This window comes from Moschus berezovskii, chromosome 3 (assembly GCF_049115385.1).
Source record: "Moschus berezovskii isolate FMDL1 chromosome 3, NW_MosBer_1.0, whole genome shotgun sequence".
Lineage (NCBI taxonomy): Eukaryota > Metazoa > Chordata > Mammalia > Artiodactyla > Moschidae > Moschus > Moschus berezovskii.
In genome coordinates this window covers 115829482-115853006 of record NC_142462.1, presented here as the reverse complement: position 1 = coordinate 115853006, position 23525 = coordinate 115829482, and the positions used below count along the sequence as shown (strand labels likewise).

At 54.6% G+C, this 23525-nt stretch overlaps 1 protein-coding gene and 1 long non-coding RNA gene across 6 annotated transcripts; one reads left to right on the top strand and one right to left on the bottom strand.

Moving 5' to 3' along the window:
- Positions 1-418: 418 nt before the first annotated feature.
- Positions 419-6499, bottom strand: LOC129552730 (uncharacterized). Of its 4 annotated transcripts, XR_016037088.1 has the most exons (7): positions 6395-6499; positions 6067-6295; positions 5588-5626; positions 5431-5486; positions 5041-5090; positions 4542-4874; positions 419-4298 (listed from the first exon to the last, which is right to left on the bottom strand). It is a non-coding gene; the product is annotated as an uncharacterized LOC129552730 (long non-coding RNA). The 4 variants fall into 4 exon arrangements; XR_016037087.1 differs by having other exon boundaries at positions 6067-6499; XR_016037089.1 differs by lacking the exon at positions 5041-5090 and having other exon boundaries at positions 6067-6499.
- A 1148-nt stretch (positions 6500-7647) lies between these two features.
- TRPV6 (transient receptor potential cation channel subfamily V member 6) lies at positions 7648-23464 on the top strand. 2 transcript variants are annotated; one of them, XM_055421407.2, is made up of 15 exons: positions 7648-7925; positions 16301-16398; positions 16561-16683; positions 17280-17417; positions 17617-17715; positions 17870-18045; positions 18537-18683; positions 18783-18995; positions 19313-19399; positions 19499-19575; positions 19802-19967; positions 20490-20556; positions 20872-21140; positions 22431-22537; positions 22839-23463. In XM_055421407.2, exons 1-15 carry the CDS (start codon positions 7798-7800, stop codon positions 23107-23109), a joined length of 2166 nt encoding a protein of 721 aa, XP_055277382.2. In that variant the 5' UTR covers positions 7648-7797; the 3' UTR covers positions 23110-23463. The 2 variants fall into 2 exon arrangements, with proteins under 2 accessions (XP_055277382.2, XP_055277381.2); XM_055421406.2 differs by lacking the exon at positions 7648-7925 and adding an exon at positions 7975-9851 and having other exon boundaries at positions 22839-23464.
- The last annotated feature ends 61 nt before the right edge of the window (positions 23465-23525 follow it).

The window sequence follows — 23525 nt, the reverse complement described above, 5'->3', positions numbered from 1 at the left end:
TCCTGTAGCCTGGGGACACATCAGAGTTAGCTCTTGGAGTTGGAAATCAGCCTGTCCTAGAGAAGTGGGGAGGGGCAGGGGAGGGAACCGGTGGCCTGAGAACTGCCCCCAAGGCAGCCTGTTGATGCTAGACTGATGCCCCCTGGCCTGTGAACTGATTGTATCAGGAGCTCACTGGATACTCTGCCAGGGGCTCTAGCAGACGCCAATTTGGGAGGAGACTGACAATAAAATGTGCCCTTGAAGGACTGCTGGGAAGGCTACCGTTCTCGGTAAAGGAAAGGGTTTGGCTTTAGGCTTCGGTTTTCTACTGCTCTTTTTTAAAAATTGTTATTGGAATACAGTTGATTTACAATGCGGTGTTAGTTTCTGCTGAACGGCAAAGTTATGCGTATACGCGTGTGCGTGCCTCGTCGCTTGTCGTCTTTGACTCTTTGCCACCCCGTGGACTGCAGTCCACCGGTCTGGATCCAGACTCACATGTGCTGACGCAGAGCCCATGGCCACCCTCTATGGGCGGGGCCGGTGGGGCTCTACCCTCTCAGGGCACTGGGTCCTTGAAGCCTAGGCATTTGGGCAGGGGAATGGAGGAAGGCGAGGTGGTGAAAGTCATTTTCTCTGTTTTCCAGTTCTTCTTACTACTGTGGCCTGACCAGGGGATCTGCCTATGGAGGGTCAGAATTGCTCAAGAGCTGTCTGTCTAGACAAGGCACTGTTTGGCTTCCATCCATCCATAGTAGCCGCTGGCTACCTCCAGGCCCCTGGTCTGGCCTCTCCCTCCTTCTCGTAACCTCCCACTGTGCCCTGCCCCACCCCAGTTCACTCAAGTATTTGCCTTAGAATCTGCCCGGTTCCTAGTGCCCCTGCCAGGCGCTGCCCTGCAGTCCCTAAGGGGAGCCCCACCCCCTCTCCTGGCTGCCTCTCCATCAAGGGGTGAAGAGGAGGCCCAGAGCTCCCTCCACCCAGGTCAGGCCTGCCTTTCGGGTGGGGTCTTTGGGCGCTGGCCCCCAGGGCCCTCCCTCCATACCTGTCCCGACTCAGGCAACAGAGTGCCCGCCTGCTCCCACTGTTCCTCCCCCGTCTTCAACTGCGGTCCCTACTTTTATGACCAGTCTGGCATTTTGCTTGCTTTTTCTGACAGATGGAGAAGGAAATGGCAACCCACTCCAGTCCTCTTGCCTAGAAAATTCCATGGATGGAGGAATCTGGTGGGCCACAGACCATGGGGTAGCAAAGAGTCAGACATGATGGAGAGACTTGACTTTCATGAAAGTGAAAAGGACACAGGTGGTAGGGTGTTTGGGTGAGTGATCACGCTAAACAAATAGAATCTGAGAGTTCTTATCATCACCGTGTTTGCTGTTTCCCTGAGTTTGTTTTTGAGTGGGGAGAGAAAGAGACCAAAAAGTGCAGGTGGGGACAAGCTGGGGGAAGAGCGCCAATAAAAAGTGCCCCTGAAGGACTGTGGGGAAAGGCTACCGTTTCTGGTAAAGGAAAGGGTTTTGCTTTAGGCTTGGGTTTTTTATTGTCTTTTTAAAATTTTTTATTGGAATATAGTTGATTTAAAGTGTTGTGTTCGCTTCTGTTGTACAGCAAAGTGAGTCAGTTATACGTGTACGTGTGTGCTCCGTTGCTTGTGGACCCTGCCAGGCTCCTCTGTCCATGGGATTCTCCAGGCAAGAATACTGGAGTGGGTTGCCATTCCCTCCCCCAGGGGGGTCTTCCCGACCCAAGGATCTAACTTGCGACTCTTGTGGCTCCTGCATTGAAGGCAGATTCTTTACCCACTGAACCACCTGGGAAGCCCATATATATACGTATACCCACTCTTTTTTAGATTCTTTTCCCATGTAGGTCATTACAGAGTATTGAGTAGAGTTCCCTGTGCTATACAGTAGGTTCTTATTCATTATCTATTTTATACGTAGTATAAAATCCCTGGTGGCTCAGATGGTAAAGCATCTGCCTACAATGCGGGAGACCTGGGTTCAATTCCTGGGTCGGGAAGATCTCCTGGAGAACGAAATGGCAACCCACTCCAGTATTCTTGCCTGGAAAATCCCACGGATGGAGGATCCTGGTGGGCTACAGTCCATGGGGTGGCAAAGAGTCGGACACGACTGAGCGGCTTCACTCACTCACTCAATGTGTATGTGTCAGTCTCAATCACTCATGGGCTTGGGTTTTTAATAGCAATGATCTGATCAGACATATTGGCTAGATACCATGGTTTCATGGCTCCTTTTCCCATACACCCTGAGTCCAGCATCCAAGGACTCTGCCCAGAGCAGAGAGGTCAGAAGAACCACACACCTGGCCCCCAGACCCACCTCTGGCTGTCCACAGCCCTGGGAGTACTGGAGCTGGGAGAGCTTTACCTTCTCCCCACTCAAGACCACAGAATCCTGCCACAAATCAGGCTAAGGGTGATCAGAAGCCGTGTGTCCCCGTGTTCTGCCTCCCTCTCCTTTCTGCTCTCTGCTCAGTGGAGCATCTGGCCCTGAGATTCAGAGTCAGATCTCACCTGAGACACAAGAGCCTTTTCTGAAAAGTGGTCCCTTCTGACTTCCATTCTCTCTGCATGTGGAAGTTGAGAGGGGCTTCCTGGGGGAGCAGAGAGGGTTGAAAGGAACAGGAGATCTTAAAAACTCGAGTGCTTAGTTTTGCAGATCAGGACACTAAAAAGGTTAAGTGACTTGGCCGAGGTCCCACCATGATTTCTGGCCGAACAGGAGCTAGAGCGCAGCTATTCAACATTGGTTGCTCTTCCAGAAGCCAGGCATTCTCAGGTACATTTGGAAGGTCCTTTGTGAGCGGCACACCTTCAGTGGCTTTGTTCCTGGGTGACTTCCGGGTCTGCAGGCAGAGTACCTCTGATCAGGTAAGGTGGGTGAGAACAGATAGAGGGAAATGACAGAGCAGAGGGGTCTGGCTGTGAAGGGGAGAGGCCTTGGGGTCCGGATAAGAAGAGAGGGAGGGAAAAAAGGCTCCAGGAAACCAGGCCAACAGGACCAGAGGCATTGCCCCAGGAAGGCTCTGGACACCCTTCTGCATCCTTCTCACTTTCCAGAGGGGCCACACTAGGACTATGAGTCCTGACTCCAGCCTGCAGAGACCTCCAGAGAGAGCTGGATTTGAGTCAGAGCTCCGCAGGGCTTCCTCTAAAGCTCCAGACCTCTTACAAACCATGAGAGCCAGAACCTACTTCTCCCCAAACTAGCACCCACTTCCTGGATGGGTGGTTTAGGAAACAAGACATTCCGAATCACTGAGGGGCAGGAGGAGGTTGCAAACCCGGTGAGAACTTTCGAGGCTGAACAATCTTCCTACAGAGGTGGGGCAGGAAGGGAGAGAACTGACCCATGCTGGAGGGAAATGGACAAGGAGAGAAGAGGCTTATGTCCGTGTCGCCACCTATGCCTTTGGGGTACCTTCTGCAAAGGGGTGAGAGTCCAGGAGGACCAATGCCTGTGAATTTTTAAATCTACAGACAATTTCAAGGAAGCCAGGAAACAGACACAACAGTTCAGTTCAGTCCAGTCACTCAGTTGTGTCCGACTCTTTACGACCCCATGGACTGCAGCACGCCAGGCCTCCCTGCTCATCACCAACTCCTGGAGCTTGTTCAAACTCATGTCCATCCAGTCGGTGATGCCATCCAACCGTCTCATCCTCTGTCGTCCCCTTCTCCTCCCGCCTTCAATCTTTCCCAGCATCAGGGTCTTTTCCAATGAGTCAGTTCTTCGAAGCAGGTGGCCAAAGTATTGGAGTTTCAGCTTCAGCATCAGCCACATAGGCACATATGCACACATAAACGACTGTTGTGAAACATTGCTGTGACATATTGATTTAGTTAATGTGTAACACAGGCTTCCCAGGTGGTAAAGAATCTGCCTGCCAATGCAGGAGACCTGGGTTTGATCCCTGGGTTGGGAAAATCCCCTGGAGGAGGGCATGCAACCCACTCCAGTATTCTTGCCTGGAGAATCCCCTTGGACAGAGAAGCCTGGCAGGGTACAGTCTACAGGGTTGCAAGGAGTCAGACATGACTGAAGAGACTTAGTACACAGGCACGCACCCACGCAATGTAAAACACGTCCGGCAGAAATGTGTCAAATAATGTGCACATGCCTATCCGGGAAGGTGGGACCAGCTGCAAGTCCTTCCCCAGGTCCCTACAAGAGAGCAGATGGTCAGCAGGTCCCGCACGATGACCCCATGGTGTGAGCGCGCAGCTGGCTCTGAGGAGGGAGGCGTTGTGGGAAGGACAGGCAAAGCGATGGAGCGGCAATCAGCAACTGGAATGAAAAGAGAGCACCAGGATTAAGGTCACCAAGTGGGGAAACGCGCCTGGGGCTCTGCCGCGATTCAGACCCCTTAACCTGAGCAGGCCGAGGTGGCCGTGTGTGCACGCCGAGGCCCGCTTGATTCGCTTCTCTTACGAATCACAGGATGTTTGAGTTGGGAAGGACCTTGGAGGGTTTTTAGCACCAACTGCCATCCAGGCAGCCAGAGAGATTCGGCACTAGAGCCCGGCTCACCTGGTTCTCAGTTAAGACACCAGATCCGCACGCCATCCTGGCCTGGGTGGAGTCCGTGACGTGTGTGGGTGTGGGTGTATGTGGGTTCACCTGCTGACATGTCATCCGCTGCCGGTTTTATGAGCTGGCACACAGGGGGGGCTTGTGAACCCAGTGACTGGAACAAACTCCAAGCTGAGCGAGCGGTGGCTTTGATCTCCATGCCCCAGCCCGGCTCCATCCTCGCAGCCTCTTGGTCTGCCCTGCCGGCCTCCCGCTTGACAACTCAGCTAAGGAGACGCCCCCTGAAAGGACTCGGGGGGTAGGGGGGCAAGGATGCGCTGACGCAGTAAGCTGGACGGGGAAACAAACACAGGGACAGAGGCTGAGAGAAAGAAGAGAAAGAAACCAGAGTCCCACAGAGATATCACTCAGGCTATCGCCACAGACACACACACCCCATAGCATCCACCACAACCCCCGACACACACACACACAAGCACACAAACCCCACACTCACCAGCACAGAGACGGAGGGGGCAGACCTGACTGTAGAAAGAACAGGAGCAGCTAGAGAGGGAAAAGCAGACAGAAACAGAAAATGATATGTAGACACTTTGGGGCCCCAAATCAGTTGTTCTCAAGGGAAAATGGCTTTACTTCCCGCTGGTGGGCCTCGGGCAACGCCTAGAGACGCTCTTGAGGGTCACAGCTCAGCAGAGTGGGTTCTGCTGTCAGCCCGCGCATGGACCCTATGACAGGCAGGACAGCCCCCACACGAAAGGATTAGTTGTTCCAAAATATCAGTCGTGCCAGTTTGAGGACCCGTGTCCCCAAGAGAGAACCCCGTACCCACGTTGCCCATGCTCCCGGTCAGGCCAGGTCAGGGCTGGACCACTGCCTTCCACACCTGTTTGGAGTCTGTGCTGGAGTCCCATTGGCCCTGGTGACCCTACAGAGTTGGCACTGGGTGGCGGGAGGTGAGAAAGGAAAGGAAAGTTGGTAACTGCAGCCACATCTTCCTGCAACCCTCCCCCACCCCCCGACCTATCCCATGAGACAAATACCTCAACGCCTTATCCTGAATGAGGGTCTCTGCCTGGAGCCTGGTGGGACAGAGAAGGTGGGTGGGTTGGCAGGCAGGCAAACACTGGCTTAATGGGCACAAAGGTCCGGGGTTCAAGGTTTGGGTTCCAGCGTCTTCCCCGCCACCCGGCCGAACCTGCTGACCCCAGGGTGGGTGGGGAACTCAACTAATCAGCTGTACTGTTTGCTCAGGCACTGCTCCCTGGTGCAGCTGCTTTCTCTTAAGATTTGAGGGTGGCCCTCCTCCACTCCTCTCCGTGGAGACACCCCAGACCTGCACCCGAGCTTGCCTTCTCCCCTACACATAGCGCGCGCGTGCACACACAGTGCACAGACCACACACACACACACACACACACACACACACACACACACGCTCTTTGCTGCTCCCTCCAGCTCTCTGAATCAGAGACAGGTAGGGAAAGACAGACTCCGAAGCCTGGGAGTGATCCACACATACCTCTCCGTCTCCAAGCCTGCCGCCCATGCCCCAGGCCACTGGGTCCTGGCTCTCTGTGGGCTGGGCTGAGGCCAGGGCCTCCGTTCCTCTTCTGTGGGAAGAGGATCTTCCCAGGGCACTCAGTTTGCTCTGGTCAGAGTTCTGGCAGGACCAAGAGGGGCTGGGCTTCCTGTCACCACTCTCCAGTGCGACTGTGCAGGTCCCTTCCTTCTGGAACATTCTTTGCCAGCTGTGGTCGGGAAGAAAGACAGGGGGCTCCGGCATCAGGGGAATGGGCTTGAATCTGGCCTTGGCTATAAAGTTGGCTCTATGACCTTGGGGGACTCACTTTACCACTTTGAGCTTCGTTTTTTTTTTCCTTCTTCCATTGGTAAAATGCAGATATTATTGCTTGCCTCGCAGGTCTGATGTGAGCTGACACGGGAAGTCTTGGTTAAGGGCCCCTGCCAGGCAGGAGTGGATAAATAAATGCTGTCTCCACTGGAGGCTGCCAGGGAAAATATTTGTGACATAATTATCCTAAAAAAATATTTGCTGTTTATCTGAAACTCAAATTGAGTCGAGCATCCTGTCTTTTACTTGGCAACCACTCCTTGCAAGTGTGCTAAGTCATTTCAGTCGTGTCCAGCTCTTTGCGACCCCCTGGACTGTAGCCCACCAGGCTCCTTTGTCCATGGGATTCTCCAGGCAAGAGGACTGGAGTGGGTAGCCATTTCCTTCTCCAGGGGATCTTCCCAACACCGGGATCGAACCCAAGTTGCCTGCATTGCAGGTAGATTCTTTACCGCTGAGCCACCGGTGTAGTGTTAGGGACAGTCTCTAAAATTCTGGAGTAGGAGTCTGAGAACTGTGTTTAGGGGGGCCACACACGGTCCAGGGGTGCCATTTTATGCTCTAGTTTGTGAGTTCAGAATGTATTTTTCACCTCTTAAGGGCTATAAAAGCAAGCAAAGAAGAATGTGTATCAGACACTGTATGCCCGTGTGTAGCTTGCAAAGGCCAGAATACTTGCATTTACTATCTGGCCTTTTATAGAAGAAGTTGCTGACCCACAGTTGCTGAGGGGGCTGAGAGTTTTCAATACTTATGCACCTGTCGTGGGCCAGGGGAGAGATGAAGCAAAATCACACCTGTGGGGCAGAGAGGTCCAGAGACACCCTGCGAGGAAGGTGGGCATCCTGGCCCTTCAGACCCAGTGCCCTGCCCAGCTCCGCCCCCTTCTCCCTAACTGACTAGAGTCCCTGAGACTCAACTGACCCGTCCAGGCCTTTCTATAAAAGGTTGCCAGGTGTCCCAAAGTCCAGGGAGTCCTGTCCCTTCTCTCAGAAGGCCTCCCTCCCTGGACTGGCTGTGGGGGGGGAGCTGAGAGAGGGAGCTTTCCCAGGCCCCCACAGCTGCTGGCCTGTCTCTTTAAATCGCAGGTAATTTGGGAGGAGTAAGGGAGTGTCTTCAGGGCTCCTGCGTCTCCCAGGAGGAGAGCTCCTGCCCAGGGAGCTTAGTGGAGGAGTCCCAGCTCTGCCAAGTGTAAGGAACTCCTGCGAGGGAGGCCTCTTGTGTCTGGCTGCTTACACTTCAGGGAGTCTCCTTGGGGCCTGGGAGGGCCCCCCCGAGACGGCACCTCTCCGGGAAGAGGGCGGGCCGGGCCTTGGGGCTGCCCATGTGGCCCCCAGGCTGAGTCCAGGTGGGGTCTGGCCTCGGCCCCAGCCCCCCAGGGAGCTGGCCCTCCACTCCATGGGGTTGCCACTGCCCAAGGAGAAGGGGCACATTCTCTGCCTGTGGAGAAAGCTCTGTAGATGGTTCCAGAGGCAGGAGTCATGGGCCCAGAGGCGGGACGAGCAGAACCTGCTGCAGCAGAAGAGGTAAGCCTCAGAGCTGCTGCCCCTCACCCCTCCCTTCCCCCTGGGGCTCCCCCTCCCCTCAAGGGCACCTCTGCTGGGAAGACCTTTCTTCTAGGCTTGGCCCCTCTGGAGCACTTTGTCTCAAGAGTCTGGGCCTGTGGGGTTGGCACCAGGTGAAAGGGGAGGAGGGGCTGGCATGGGTAACACAGGTGCTCCCTATGTTTAAGAGCCCATCAGTTAGGCAGCTTTTCTCATAAGCACTTTCCTGGAGCCCACCGGAAGGATTAGGGCATCACAGACCTGCACCCCGGAGGTGCTGCTGCTGCGGTGTGTGTGTGTTCAGTCGTTCAGTTGTGTCTGACTCTTTGGGACCCCCTCTGTAGCCCGCCAGGCTCCTCTGTCCACGGGATTCTCCCGGCAAGAGGACTGGAGTGGGCTGCCGTGCCCTCCTCCTGGAATTGAACCCAAGTCTCCTGTGCCTCCTGCACTGCGGGTGGATTGTTTGCAGCTGAGCCACCGGGGAGGCCCAGAGGTGCTGCTGGATTAGGACAATTCTTTACATCTCTGCTCCCCGCTCCTAGAACAGCCTCTTGGGCAGAAACACACGGGACGTATATGTGCACATGTGGGAGCGAAGCAGTGAATGGGGCAGGGAGAGAACTGCAGCCATCAGTAACCACAAACAAAGGCAAGGGGCGGTCATCACTCTGTGCGTTTATCGCAGGAGCCACTGACGGAGTCCGGCTCTCGGAGTGGGGGAGTCGAGGAGGGGTGCTGTGTGTGGAGACAACAAAGCTGGGACCCAGCCCTGGAATTTATTACCCTCCATTGCAGGAGAGGGCCATGGGCAGTGGGCCAAAATACCAGGTGCTTAGAATTCACTGCCGAAGGCAGGCTGAGGAATTTGAGAAGCTCTAGAGTGTGAGCCCGAAGTGCATCTCACTTAAGGCTTCCACCCCTGAAAACTGCCCCAGACTCATGCGATGGTGCCCCCACCTCGGTCCGTGCTCAGAGCTGGGAGTTGGGAGGAGGTAGGAGGAAGCTTGAGGCCATCCCTGTGTGTGGTTTCTCCTCCAGAGCCTCTGTGGGTCTCCCTACCCAGGGGCCGGCAGGCTAGCAGGAAGTCCTCCTCCTGGGACTTTCCTGGGTCCCTAAGAGGCAGATAATACATCTGTTCACAGGGGAAAGTCCAAAGCGTGTGTGTCTGAGGGTCTCTCTGCATCTCGAAGCGTGGGGGCCTGCCTGAGGCTGGGGGTTATCTGGAATTCCTGTTGTTTCCCTTCCTCTTGCTCAAGGATTCAGGGCTGGGGGTGTGCTCCTTTTTTTTCTTTTCTTTTTTTTTGAGGTCTGGCTCCCCGGCTCTCACAGCTGCCGCCCACCTCTCTCCCCCGGGCCTGGGAGAGTGGGGGCTGAGCACATGTTTGGCTGATGACATCTTGAGGCAACAGAACGATATTGTTGTTGGACACGGGGACCGTCAGTGGTTCCACTCTTCCCCGTCCAGTCTCAGGGCCTTGGGGCTGGGGAAGCCGGGCAGGAGCACAGAGAGGCCCCCGGGGCTTGGAAGTGGTGACGGAGGCAGAGGGGAGGGCCTGCACTGGAGTCGGGGCTGCTCCCCGGAATCTTCTCCGTCCCTATGTCTTAGCGACATCTGATGGGCCTTCTCTCACAGCCTTGGGCTAGGAAAGCCTGATTCACCACTCAGAGGGCTACTCTCCCCTCTTCCTAATGTCCCCTGTCAGATTCCACAGTTTTCTCAATCCTCTTTTTCCGGGACACCAGGGCCCTGGAACCTTGATTCCCCTACTGGGTGGCTACTCCCCAGAAGGACCTGAAAGTGTTGGGAGGGGAGTGTCCAAGGCAGTGTCATCACTCAGCTTTAAAGGGCGATCTGTGGGCGGCTGGACACACATGCGCTGACCATGTAAGTGAGGACAACATGGCCAGGTGAGCAGGGCTGTCACCACCCCCCCACCCCCGGGGATGAGGCAGACCCAGAGTTGGGGCTCCGGGCGGGGTAGAGGGGACTCCAGGAGAAGGGAGGTGCTCAGGTCTCTCCAGGAACATGGGGAACCCAGCATTCTTCTCTCTCTGGTTGACTTTTCTTGGGTCTTAGCTGCCTTTGCCTCGGCTTAAATCCGTGTCGGTGGAATCCAAGTTTTACCATCATCTTTCTCTCGTTTCTTCTGCATCATCTTGGGGCTTTGCGTGTGTGTGTGCGTGCTAAGCCGCTCAGCCGTGTCTGACTCTTTGTGACCCCGTAGATTGTAGTCTGCCAGGCTCCTCTGTCCATGGGATTCTGTAGGCAAGAATACCAGAGTGGGTTGCCATGTCCTTCTCCAGGGGATCTTCCTGACGCGTCTTAATTCCTGAGATGCGATGTACTAGGTGTTGACTCTAAAACGCTCAGCTAGGTTTGCGAAAATGAACATGATGCGTTCTCTGCTCTCCAGAAGCTCACGTTCTCAGGGGCCAAACACACCAGTAGGCATCGACTTGGGTTAAAAGTGAGCTTGGTGACTGTCCTAAGAAGGCTGTGAACAAATACTGTGGGAGCCTTGAGGACAGTGCAGGCCCCGATTCTGATTGGTGTGGACTGTGCTGGGTAGCTTCCAGGGTCTGCCTAATGTGATCCTCACCCTGATCCCCTTGCTGGCAGGGCCATCCTCCCGGTAGCTGGCAGGAGGCAGTGAGCTCCAGGGGTTCTTTTCTGTTTAGATAGATCCCTGTATTAGTATCTGTGGGCTGGCATGGCATACCTGTCAGAAGTGAGGGCTGGGACCTTGGGTCACTCTGGAACTTCCTGCTTCAGTAAACACATGTGCAGGTGCATGCATCCTGTACTTGAAAGATGCAGTTTGGGCACTTAGAAGGGCAGCTAGGTCTGGAATTAGCCACTTTCCTGAGCTTTGGCTTCGTCATCCCATTGCCCAGAACGTGAGCTGCAGGGAGGTTGCCCCAAGTAGCCACTGCACACCTCCTCCTCTCCGTGGTCACGCTCCAGCTGCTCCCCGCAACCTCACCCCAACACAAGAAAAATTGGGAAGAGCTAGAAAACTAGAAGGGAGAAGGCAATGGCACCCCACTCCAGTACTCTTGCCTGGAAAATCCCATGGAGAGAGGAGCCTGGAAGGCTGCAGTCCATGGGGTCGCTGAGGGTCAGACACGACTGAGCGACTTCACTTTCACTTTTCATTTTCATGCATTGGAGAAGGAAATGGCAACCCACTCCAGTGTTCTTGTCTGGAGAGTCCCAGGGATGGGGGAGCCTGGTGGGCTGCCGTCTGTGGGGTCTCACAGAGTCGGACACGACTGAAGCGACTTAGCAGCAGCAGCAGAGAACTAGAAGAACCACATAATTGAGTGGTGAGAGCCTGGGGGCTAGGTTCTTGGCCAAGCATTCCATCTTGAATTCTGTCTGATCTTCTGGATCTAGGTTGGCTTCATTGGCAGAAAAATAAGAGAATTATTCAGCCCATGTAAAGAGCAAATGTAATAGTAGGTGAGAAGCTGCTTTGGAAGCTGAAAAGCACATTTAATACTTGAAACCACTGTGATTAAAAAGAACACAAGAACAGTCTAAAGGCAGCTTCCATTGACAGCAGGAGTTGGAGGGACTGTGAGCTCCCTCCCATCAGAGCTGGAGTCATCCAAGAGCCAGACTCTGAGCCCCAGGGGTTGTGTGTAACCTCTGTCCAGTTGACACGCTTCTTTGAGAGGGGTTGGTGGAGAAACCAGCAGGACCCACACGTGTGGATCCACCTCCCATGCCTCCTCTGACCCCTCTTCAGATCCTGATGAACATGGAGAATAGGAACAGGGAAATGACCAGCGGGGTCCCGGCGCTGGCTTTGACTTGTTTGAACAGACACCCCAGGGTTCCAGGCCTCTTTCTCCATATGGACAGATCAGACTAGGTTTCCAGGGCTTTCTAGCTCTAAAATTCAGATTTGAATTCTTCTTGGACACGCTTGATCCTGCCCATTTCCCAGCAACCAAATGCAAAGCTTCACACGTGCAGGTCCACACACACGCGTGTGCTCGCACAGACGTGATCAGACGAGAACGTGCAGCAGAGAGGACGGGGTGGAGGAAAGAGGGAGAGACACAAGCGGCAGACCCGCGGGGCCAGGGGGCCCTGAGGGTCCACATGACTCGTCCGCTCTGTAAAACCTGTGCTAGGGTTTATGCCAGAAATCCTGTAGCAGTGTTTCTGCTAGTCCAGTACTGAACCAGACCGTCCAATTTTATAACAGTCAAGCGAAATAAGACAGTCTGAATTCTGGAAACAACTTTCATATCTTTATCATTTCAGATCTTCTCATTCCTTTCATTGTCTTTTGTTAAATAATTAATCCGAAGGTGCTTAAAAGGCTTCATTTTTTTGTTTGTTTGTTTCTTAGTTGAGCATTTAATGATTTGGAAGAAAACATGGACAGAATTTCTCATTCTATTTAATGTGAAAAATCCTTTCTTAAAAAAACAGATTATGAATACTTATACACTGAGGTCAGGGCTTCTCTGCCTTGACCCTTTTGACATGTTGGGCAGATAATTCTCTGTTACAAGAAGCTGCCTTGTTTAAGCAGCTTAGCAGCACCCCTGCCCTCTGCCAACTAGATGCCAGTTTCACCCCTCTCCCAATCATGACAACCAAAAATGTCTCCAAATCCCTTGGAAGGAGGCAGGGAGCTGTCCCTGGTTAAGGTGTGTGTGCTCAGTTGTGTTCAACTCTTTGCAACCCCATGCACTGTAGCCCACCAGGCTCCTCTGTCCATGGGATTCTCCAGGCAAGAATACTGGAGTGGGTTGCCATTTCTTCCTCCAGGAGATCTTCCCCACCCAAGGACCTAACCTGCAACTTTTGCATCTCCTGCATTGGCAGGAGGATTCTTTACCACAGAGCCACCTGGGAAAGACCACTATTCTAAATCACTGTTTGTAAATAAGAGATTCTGGTAGTAAAGTTACGTATGCTTCTAAATAAAATGAAACTGTCCCCTGGAACACAGGGAGTATAATTTAACCATTAAAATCAGAAGACATTTTGGCAGTATCTCCTCTTCTTTCTGCCCTAGGGAGATGTCTGGTGATGATGCATAGATGTTACTCCAGATCTAAACTTCTGCGTTGGGTTTCTTTGGAACAAACTATTTATTTACCAGGCACAAGAATCTTTGGATGGGTCTGCTCTTTTTTATGGGGTCCGTCTTTTTTATGGGGTGTAAGCGTAGGCAGCTATTTGGGGGGAGTTCTGCCTTATGTAAATGGCAACCCACTCCAGTATTCTTGCCTGGAGCATACCAAGGACAGAGGAGCCTGGCAGGCTACAGTTCGTGAGATCCCAAGCATGGGACACGACTTAACGCTGTCTTTTCTGCCTTACTGCCCAGGGTGTTAGCAAGGGCTTTCTTGGCTGCCCCCTTGTGGCCATGTGATGCTGTTGCAAGTCATACCTCTGCTTGACTCTCTGGGAACCATGTAGACTCTGCCCTCCCTTTTTGCTGGATCCTAGGTTGCTGGAGAATGAATTGGCAACCCACTCCAGTGTTCTTGCCTGGAGAATCCCAGGGAAGGGGGAGCCTGGTGGGCTTCCGTCTATGGGGTCACACAGAGTCGGACACGACTGAAGTGACTTAGCAGCAGCAGCAGCAGAGTTTGCCGCCAAGAGAGGCCAGGTCTCTACAAACCTTGCTGGTTTGGGTCATAAGCCTTTTCATTATCCAGAGTGTGATCTGATTGAGGTTCCCAAATAAAATACAAGACACAGAGTTAAATGTGAATTTCAGATAAACAATGAATAGATTGTCAGTTTCAGTTTGCCCTAAATATTGCACGGACATATTAATATTAAAAACTTATTTGGGGGGAATTCCCTGGCAGTCCAGGGGTTAGGCCTCTGTGATTTCACTGCCGAGGGCCCAGGTTTGATCCCTGGTTGGGGAACTAAGATACAATAAGCCACATGGCACAGCCAAGAAAAAAACAAGAACTTATTTGTTGTGTATCTAAAATTCAACTCTGAGCATCCCCATGTTTTCATTTTGTAAATCTAGCCATCCCAGTTCAAATGGTAGCTTCCTGCCCTTACCAGGCCACTAGGGCAGGCAGCGGAGGCCAGAAACAGAACGTGTGGGGACTAGAGGTTTGAGAGGGACATTTATGGTCATCAGAGAAATGTCAGAGAACCAAGCGTGGTGTCTTTGGGGCTGCCACTGACTAGCCTCCCCACTTATGTCCTAGGAAGCAGGGAGTGGACTCTGCACTCGGGTTAGAAGCCCCTTTGAACCCATTTCTAGCTTCGCCATTAAACCTTGGGCAAACAGGGCACAGACTAGGAGCAAAATAAAACAGCAAAAACTAGAAGCTAATTGGAGGAGGGCAGAGAAAGGATAAAAGATGAGAAAGTGGCTGACCTCTGACCTCCAAGTGCCCTTAGAAGAGGAAGAGACAGATACTAATCACAGCACCCAGTGAGAACGCCGAGGTAAAAGTAAGGCCAGAGGAGAGGGCGGAAAACTTCCTGCCGTGTGTGTGTGTGTGTGTGTGGTGGGGGGGGGGGGTTATGGTGGGGGTGGTGATGGTGCTGGGGGTCATGGTGGTGGTGGGGGTCATGATGGTGGTCGGGGTGATGGGGTGATGGGATGAGGGTGGAGGGTGTGGGGGTGATGATGGCTGGGGTGATGAGGAAAGTGGTGCGAGGTGCTGCAAACTTTGCAGCTGTGTGAGCACACCAAGCATCCTATTCTTTACTTAGATTATATGTTTGCCTAAGGTTGACTTAGGAGGTGGCTGATGGAGCTAATGGTGGGGGGGCGGTAAAGCCAAACCGCCGTCTGGCATTGCTACAGTTGACTCCTTCTACAGAGAGTGGATGAGCATCTGCCGCTGCGCTGGGCACACTCCGAGGCTGGGAGCGCACTGCAGAGAGGAACTGGGGTGGGCGGGGCCGGATTCCAGGTGAAAGGAGAGAGACAGCACAGCCACGGGGCACCGTGTGTCCTGCAGTGCCGAGGCCGAGCTGCTGGGTGTCAGGGGCCAGCGGGAGGACGAAAGCACGGAAAAATAGTTGCACAAAGTCTGGAGAGGACTTCTGAGTTTCTTCTCCTTGGGCGTTTAAGGACCCACTTAAGAGACTTTTGTAAACTATGCTTGCATTTGCTGTTTAGAGAGAATGTTTTGGGAGCATCCAGAAGGATGGATTGGGGGTAAATAGGGTATAGGGGAACTCGTCAGAAGAAGACTGTTAATCCTGGCCCAGAGAATGACGACGTGGATTAACAGGGATCAGTGGGAATGAGGAGGCAGGGACTGAGTTGGGAGAAACCTTGAATTGACAGGTGGCTGCCCGCGGCCTGATGCGGGGGCCTGGGGCCAGCATTCGGGGAGACGGACAAGTCACGCTCTCTCCTCCTCTCCCGATCACCCCTTCCACCCCCAGTTCTTGGAGTCCGTTTCCTGCTACTATGGCCTTTTTTTGTGTACGAGCTCCTGTTCACATAACTGACCCTCTGTGGATAAACAGTGTTATTTCATTCACTCCTGTAGAAAGACCAAGTAGCTCTGGGCCAGCAGGGAAAAGTAAATAAAGGGACCCCATGTGTCTCAGTTGGGGTAACTTTTGATCTTACAGAAAGTGCGCAGTTCATTGTAGGCATAAAACTGGCAAGTCAGAGATGATTCGCTTAAAACAAGGGCCACGCAGACAGGAAGCAGGGGAAGACTATAACCTGACACAGGGGCCAGAAGAAAGGACCCATGGCTGCTTTCGGACTGAGCCCCAGAGACGCTGTCGCAGGGAAGAAAGGGCCAGAATCAAAGGGCTTTCCTGAGGAAGGGGAGCATCACACAACAGGTGAAACACCCGCCAGCCTCTGCATGTCGGCCTCCTCCATAAAGATAAGGGAGGCATTTCTTCACACCCTCAGTCCATGAAAATAAGGCTTATTTTGGAGGGTAACCTCAGGACTTCAGGGGAAGCTGAAAAGGGGTTGCTCCAGAGGCCAAATAGGTCAGGAGGTAAACAAGTACTTAGCTGAAACTCCTTCCTCTCCACCTGATCTGCACAGATCACACACACACACACACTGAGTAAAGGAAAGCTGTCCTGACATTCACCCACAGACAAACTATGGAAAGTTGGCTTGGATTTAACTCACGCAAACTATGAAAAACTTGCGTTGGATTTAAGTCACGCAAACGATGAACAAGTTGCCTTGGATTAACCAATGGGGCAGAGAAAGAGAGCTGAGAGCTCAGGCAGCCCCTCCCCTGATAGCAGCCCCACCTCTCTGGATGAGGGACCTCCAGGTTCGGGGTTCATTGCCACCGAGGTGTGAGATGGAGCAAGGCCGCCCACCTTGCTTCCCAACCGGGCCCTCTCCCCTCCCTCATAGGATCTGGGAGTCCCCGCTCTTGCTAGCCGCCAAAGAGAATGACGTCCAGGCTCTGAGGAAGCTGCTCAAGTATGAGGCCTGTGATGTCCACCAGAAAGGTAAGGAGCGTTTCCAGCTGGGTCAGCCCTGTGCCCATGGCCCTCCTCCCCTTCCTCCTGCTAGTATAGCCCAGGACCTTCTGCTGTGGGCCTCCAATTCTCTATGGGCCCCCTTCCCCTGCTCCAGAGAGGCCACGTGCCTCTGCTTTCTGTCAATGCCAGGAGCTGTCGGGGAGACAGCACTGCATGTGGCCGCCCTCTATGACAACCTGGAGGCTGCCATGGTGCTAATGGAGGCTGCCCCGGAGCTGGTCAAAGAGCCCATGACTTCTGAGCTGTATGAAGGTGAGGGGCCGAGGGTCTGGGATGGAGGGAAGAGTGACCTTGGTGGTGGATAATCTGGGGAAACCAAGAGGGAATCTGGGCCCCCTTCCCTTCATCCCCCTCTTCTGTCCCTTCTTCCTCGGCATTCTCAGTGCCCCTCGTTGGAGCACTAACCTCTGAAATGGAGAGACCTAGGGTAGGAAGGCTTCCCTTGTCGTTCAGTAGGTAAAGAATCTGCCTGCAATGCAGGAGACCCATGTTTGATTCCCGGATCGGAAAGATCACCTGGAGAAGGAAACAGGAACCCACTCCAGTATTCTTGTCTGAAGAGTCCCACGAACAGAGGAGCCTGGCGGGCTACAGTCCATGGGGTCGCAAGAGTCAGACACGACTTGGCGACTAAACCAATAGAGTAGGGAGAGGCAGGCAGCACCGGGTTCCCCTGGGAGCCCCCCCAGGCCCCTACCCCTGTCTCATCCTCCCCCAGAAAGGCTGACCTCGTGGAGACAGGAGGGTCCCCCTGCAGGATTCTGTGAAGATGGGGGACCACATGAAGATAGGAGGGACCCCTAGCTGGATCCTGGGGGCAGAGCCCAAGCCAAGACTCTCTTGTCCAGGTCAGACGGCGCTGCACATAGCGGTCATGAACCAGAACCTGAACCTGGTGAAAGCCCTGCTCGCCCACGGGGCCAGCGTCTCTGCGAGGGCTGTAGGCGCCGCCTTCCGCCTCAGTCCTCACAACCTCATCTACTTTGGTGAGAGCAGGACCGGGGCTGCGAGGACGAGGAGAGGGCAGCCGTCACGGGAGGGCGGGCTGAGGAGGCCAGAGCCAGGCCGCCACCCCCACCCCAGGGCCCCCTCCAGCATCCCCGCCTCCGGGCCTGCTGCCGAGGGTCCCCAGGCCCCGCCCCTCCGCGCCTGCATCTCACGCCCGCCCGGGCCTCTCCTCCCCAGGGGAGCACCCTCTGTCCTTTGCCGCCTGCATGGGCAGCGAGGAGATCGTGAGGCTGCTCATCGAGCACGGCGCGGACATCCGGGCCCAGGACTCCCTGGGTAAGAGCTGGGCTGCAGGGGCGCGGGGAGGTGGGGGTGGCCGGGGAGAGGGGAGGGGCTGGGACCGCCCTCAGGCCCCCCGGGGGGGTTGGGCCTGGGGAACAGCAGGCACTCTGGTCCCAGGGGTCACGTGACACCCCGTGTCCTCTCCCAGGAAACACAGTGTTGCACATCCTCATCCTCCAGCCCAACAAAACCTTTGCCTGCCAGATGTACAACCTGCTGCTGTCCTACGACAGGCGAGGGGACCACCTGCAGCCCCTGGACCTCATGCTCAATCACCAGGGCCTCACCCCCTTCAAGCTGGCCGGAGTGGAGGGCAACACTGTGGTGAGGGCCCCACCCCCAGCCCCACGGGGGTCCTTCTCCTGACCCTTCTTCTTACACTTTTGGCCCTTTGAGGAAGTAGACGCGAATGGTCCTCCCCGATGCCGAGGTCCTATTTTCAGCTTCATCTGGAATTTCCTTCTCTGCCCCGTCTCGCATCTTCTTTCTCTCCCACTTTCTCTGCCCTGAGTCGTTAGGGGCTGTGAGGGTCTAGATCCCCATCCTGGGGTGGCCTGTAATGCCCGTGTCCCCCTGCCCTGCCTCCTTGCACCTCCTCTTTCCAAGCTCTAGAGGGAGTTACAGGGGAAGAGGATGAACTAGGAAGATGACATGGAGAAGGGTTCTTCTGTCCACAAGGTTGCGGTCTTTGGGTGAAGAGCGAGCCCCTTTCATGGGTGCAGCGGTCCTTCTGGGCAAGCCTCCCATCCACACCCCAGGACGGTCCCCTTGGCTTGCTCCTCCTCACTCGCTTGCCCCCCCATCCCCAACCTTAGATGTTCCAGAACCTGGTGCAGAAGCGGAAGTACATCCAGTGGACGTGTGGACCGCTGACCTCCACTCTCTACGACCTCACGGAAATCGATTCCTCGGGGGAGGAGCTATCCCTGCTGGAACTTATCGTCACCTCCAAGAAGCGGGAGGTACGGTGGGTGGTGAGGGGCTGGTCCTCAGGCCAGGGAGCCGCTAGGGAAGGGAGTCAGGGGCTCTGAGCTGCTTACTGCCTTCTCTTTCTGCTGCAGGCTCGCCAGATCCTAGACCAGACACCAGTGAAGGAGCTGGTGACCCTCAAGTGGAAGAGATACGGGCGGCCGTACTTCTGTGTGCTGGCAGCCACATACCTGCTGTACATCGTCTGCTTCACCATGTGCTGTGTGTACCGCCCCCTCAAGCCCAGGACTGACAATGAAACTGACCCGAGGGACAACACCCTCTGCCAGCAGAAGCCACTTCAGGTGACCCCCGAGGAGTAGCAGAGCTTTGGGGGTGGCGGGTATCCAGCTCTCTGTCATTCTTCAGACGTGTGTCACATTCCTAGCTCAACACTCACATTTCTCTCCTTGCCCAGATCTCAACTACATAGGCACAAACTCAAATACATGCACACAGAAACATACATGCTCTAAGAGCAGAGTTTGAGAGAGCCAAACCTCACAGGCTGAAAAGAATCTGAGCAGCTGGTGTCCCTAGACAAGGATGCGGACTTGCCCCCAAGGGTGGTAGGGCAGATGGAGGGAAGCCCTGAGTCCTCTGACCACGCCCCTCCTTTCAGGAGGCCTATGTGACCCACCAGGACCACCTCCGACTGGTGGGGGAGCTGGTGAGCGTCTTTGGAGCGGTCATCATCCTATTCATAGAGGTGGGTGCAGCGGGGATCCGGGGGTGAGGCTTTGTGCCCCAGGGGTCCAGTTCGAGCTTCAGTCTACAAGTGCTGTGTGTCTTCCCGGCCTCTCCCCAGATTACAGACATCTTCCGAGTGGGGGTCAGTCGCTTCTTCGGACAGACCATCCTCGGAGGACCATTCCACATCCTCTTGTGAGTCTCTTTTCCTCTCGCCCCCCACTTCTTTCCTCACTACGGCTCCAGTTTAACTCCCTGGATCCCTGGCCTCTGGAGAACCCCAGCTCCAGAGGCCTCGCTGTGAAGTGTGTGTGACCCTGTGTATGGAGCTTGAAGCGGAGTGTGTGGGTAGCACTTCCATCACCCCCTCGCTCCTGGATACTCAGGATCACCCCAGTCTCCCTCCCCACTCTCCCCGCAGCATCACCTATTCCTGCATGGTGCTGGTAACCATGGTGATGCGGCTCAACAGCACCAGCGGGGAGGTGGTACCCATGTCCTTCGCCCTGGTGCTGGGCTGGTGCAGCGTCATGTACTTTGCGCGAGGATTCCAGATGCTGGGCCCCTTCACCATCATGATCCAGAAGGTCGGTGCCTCCTCCCAAACTTTCTAGAGAAAGGTTCAGAGCAGGGGCTGCAAACATTTCTGAAAAGCATCAGATCAGAGAGACCTCAGGCTTACAGTGGTGGTTTAGTCTGTAAGTCATATCCGACTCTTTGCAACCCCATGGACTGTTAGCCCGCCAGGCTCCTCTGACCATGGGTTTTCCCAGGCAAGAACACTGGAGTGGGTTGCCATTTCCTTCTCCAGGGAATCTTCCCTACCAGACTTGCAAGGCCAACGTGTATATAATCTCTTTGATTTTCTTCTTCTCTTCCCCCTTTTAATTTTTTTTTCAATCATCTAAAAAATGTAAAATTCTTACTCAAGGGCCATACCAAAATCGATCCAGTAGATTTGGCCGGCAGGCCATAGTTGGCCAGCCCCTACCCTATGCTAGAGGGCGGAGCTGTTGGACTTCTCAGGGTTAGACCTCTTAGAGGCTGTAAGGGGCAGTTGCTCAAAGGACTGGTGTGGAGCTGGTCTCCCTTCTCTTCCTTCCCTCTAGATGATTTTTGGCGATCTGATGAGATTCTGCTGGCTGATGGCTGTGGTCATCCTGGGCTTTGCCTCGGGTAAATCATCTGAGATAGGGGCCCTGGGCTGGAGGAAACCAGAAAGCACAAGATGCCTCTGGATTAACCTGGGGGGAGAGTGAGGCAGGAGGAGGCACCAGTGTCTGAGGATGGGGTGTGTTAAGGGGGAGAGCTGGCTCTCGGGATCAGGAGAGTGAATCGTATGGAAAACGGGGAATGTAAGAACCCACAGGACGCAGTGATGGAGGGCTGGGATGCTAACACTGCAGAGGAAGCAGACAGGACTGAGGTGGGTAGCAGAGAGCAGGCTGCGGTTTAATCACATGGAACTCTCACCCCCTTGGGTGAGAGCAGCCTTCTTTATCATCTTCCAGACAGAGGACCCCAATGAGCTGGGCCATTTCTACAATTACCCCATGGCACTCTTCAGCACCTTTGAGCTGTTCCTTACCATCATCGATGGCCCCGCCAACTACGACGTGGATCTGCCCTTCATGTACAGCATCACCTACGCTGCCTTCGCCATCATCGCTGCTTTGCTCATGCTCAACCTCCTCATCGCTATGATGGGTGACACTCACTGGCGTGTAGCCCACGAGCGGGATGAGCTCTGGAGAGCCCAGGTGAGCCCCCTGGTGGCGGGAGGGTTAGTGCAAGTCGCCCTCTTCCTGCCAAGGGCCAGGCCAAACTCAGAAGCAGGACATTTGGCCGCCCACCCCTCCCCCCTCCCCACAGTGCATCTGGAGGGTAATTGCACAGGCAAAATTGACAAAGTGTGCAGAACTGGATCAGCAATACAATCAAGCAACCCTGGAACAGCTGAAAAGAATTCCTGTTTTCTCAAAAAAGTCGAATCTGTCTTTTCTAGAATCATCAGTAAGAAATGAACCTCAGGAGTAGTGACAGTGGGCTTCCCAGGTGGTGCTAGTGGTAAAGAACCTGACTGCCAATGCAGGAGACTCAAGAGATGCGGGTTGGGTCTCTGAGTCAGGAAGATCCCCTGGAGGAAGGAATGCAACCCACTCCAGTATTCTTGCCTGGAGAATCCCATGGACAGAAGAGCCTGAAGGGCTATACAGTCCATGGGGTCGCAAAGAGAAGGACACAACTGAACCGACTTAACACACACGCACAGTAGCTACAACTGCATTCACGAAATTTTGTTACTGAATAAAAACTGAAGTATCAACTTTTGGGCAATATTTAAGTCTTCAAAATTTGACCCAGGAAAACTGGACGTGTACGCCACACAAACTCTCTGTAGTCGCAGAAACTATCTTCAGTCAGATCATTGTGATGGGGTCAAAAGCATGAACTGGATCAAATCATCATTTAAAAACGTACTTACAAAAGAATTTATCTCAACAAAAATAATTTCAGCAACGTAAATGGGAAATCCCTCCAACTGCATGGCATTTAACTGTGTTGTGTAAAAGTGGAGTTAAAAAAAAAAAGCCCAAAGCTGGTGACACAGGGTTTGCTCATGAAAAGATTTTTTCAATGCAAATGTATTGGTAGGAAATTTCTCTGCAGAATGTTTGTGTTTCTAAGTAGCCTTTACATCTGTAGGGTCAAAATATTCCGTAGCCCTGAGGACCCTGCTCTTTGCTCTGCCCACCTTCCTGATCCTCAGAGAGAGGGCTCCCCACCTCCTGCAGGCCTGGCCTGGCCTGGACGCCAGGTCACTGGGTGAAGTGTCGTGGGGCTAAAGGCCCATCACCCTCTCCTGCAGAAAAGGGGTGGCAAAGCTGACACTACCAACCTCTGCACAGGGGTGTGGTCCCCTCTGGGAAACCATGGGTTTCCAGCTGTTGCTACACTGTGGTCCCTCTGCCTGGAGTCCTCTCCACTCTCCCAGTGGTCTGCACTCCATCTCTGGCTTCATCCTCTTCTGCCACCGTCCCCTCCCACAGGTTGTAGCCACCACTGTGATGCTAGAGAAGAAGCTGCCACGTTGCCTGTGGCCTCGCTCGGGGATCTGCGGGCGCAAGTTCGGGCTGGGGGAACGCTGGTTCCTGCGGTGAGTGACAGCATGGGCTGGCAGGCTTGTTGTACAGGCCGGTGCGTTCCCTGGGCTTCCAGCCTCACTGGGGGAAGGGAACTTGCCAGGCGCAGGGGCAGGGGGTGGCCCTGAAAGCATCCGTGTTGTCCCTGGACCCAGCTCTCTGTTGCTTCCCAAAGCCTGGCATCCCCTGTGCCCACTCAGGCTGCACACAAGGCGAAAGGCCACTGGCAGGAGGGCTGGATGGGGCCCAGAGATGAGGGCGGGTCCAAGGTCAGCCATTCCATCACCTCCTCCGTACTCCCCCCTCCCCCAACAGGGTGGAAGAGAAGCAGGATATCAACCAGCATCGTGTCCGGCGCTACGCCCAGGCCTTCTGCCAGCCAGGCTTGGGGGATGACATAGAAAGACTGTGGCTGGGCGGCCCCTTCGGCGCCCGCCTGTCACTTCCTACCCCCTCAGTGTCTCGAAGTACCTCCCGCAGCAGCAACAACTGGGAGCGGCTGCGGCAAGGCACCATGAGAAGAGAGCTGAGGGGGCTGGCCAACAAGGCTCTGGAAGACGGGGAGGGCTGGGAGTACCAGGTCTGAGCCCACCTCCCACCGAAGTCCAGATCTCTCACCCACCAGGTCAGGGCCGGGGGCAGAACAGAATACAGGGAAACCGAGGAGCAGGCTCACACCTCGCCCCCAGCACAGGGCCCAGCGCGAATAGGGACCCAGCTTCGCCCACCCGGGCCTTACCGCCCTGTCTGAGCCAAGCACTTTACAAAAGGCTGGGGTGCCACCTCAGGCACCAGCCTCCATCCAGGGTCACAGCTGCAGACAGCCGTGGAGGTTCAGGAGATGTGCCGAGCAGATGGGTACCACTGGGAGGGGGTGGGGTGTGACACCGCCTCCCGCCTTCCAATAAAGTAACTTCCTGTTCGCCTCGCCTCTTCTCCTGCAGGCTTCTCTGCGGTGGGGTCTCCCGCCCCTTCCATCCTTCCATGCAGACCGCAGGGCCT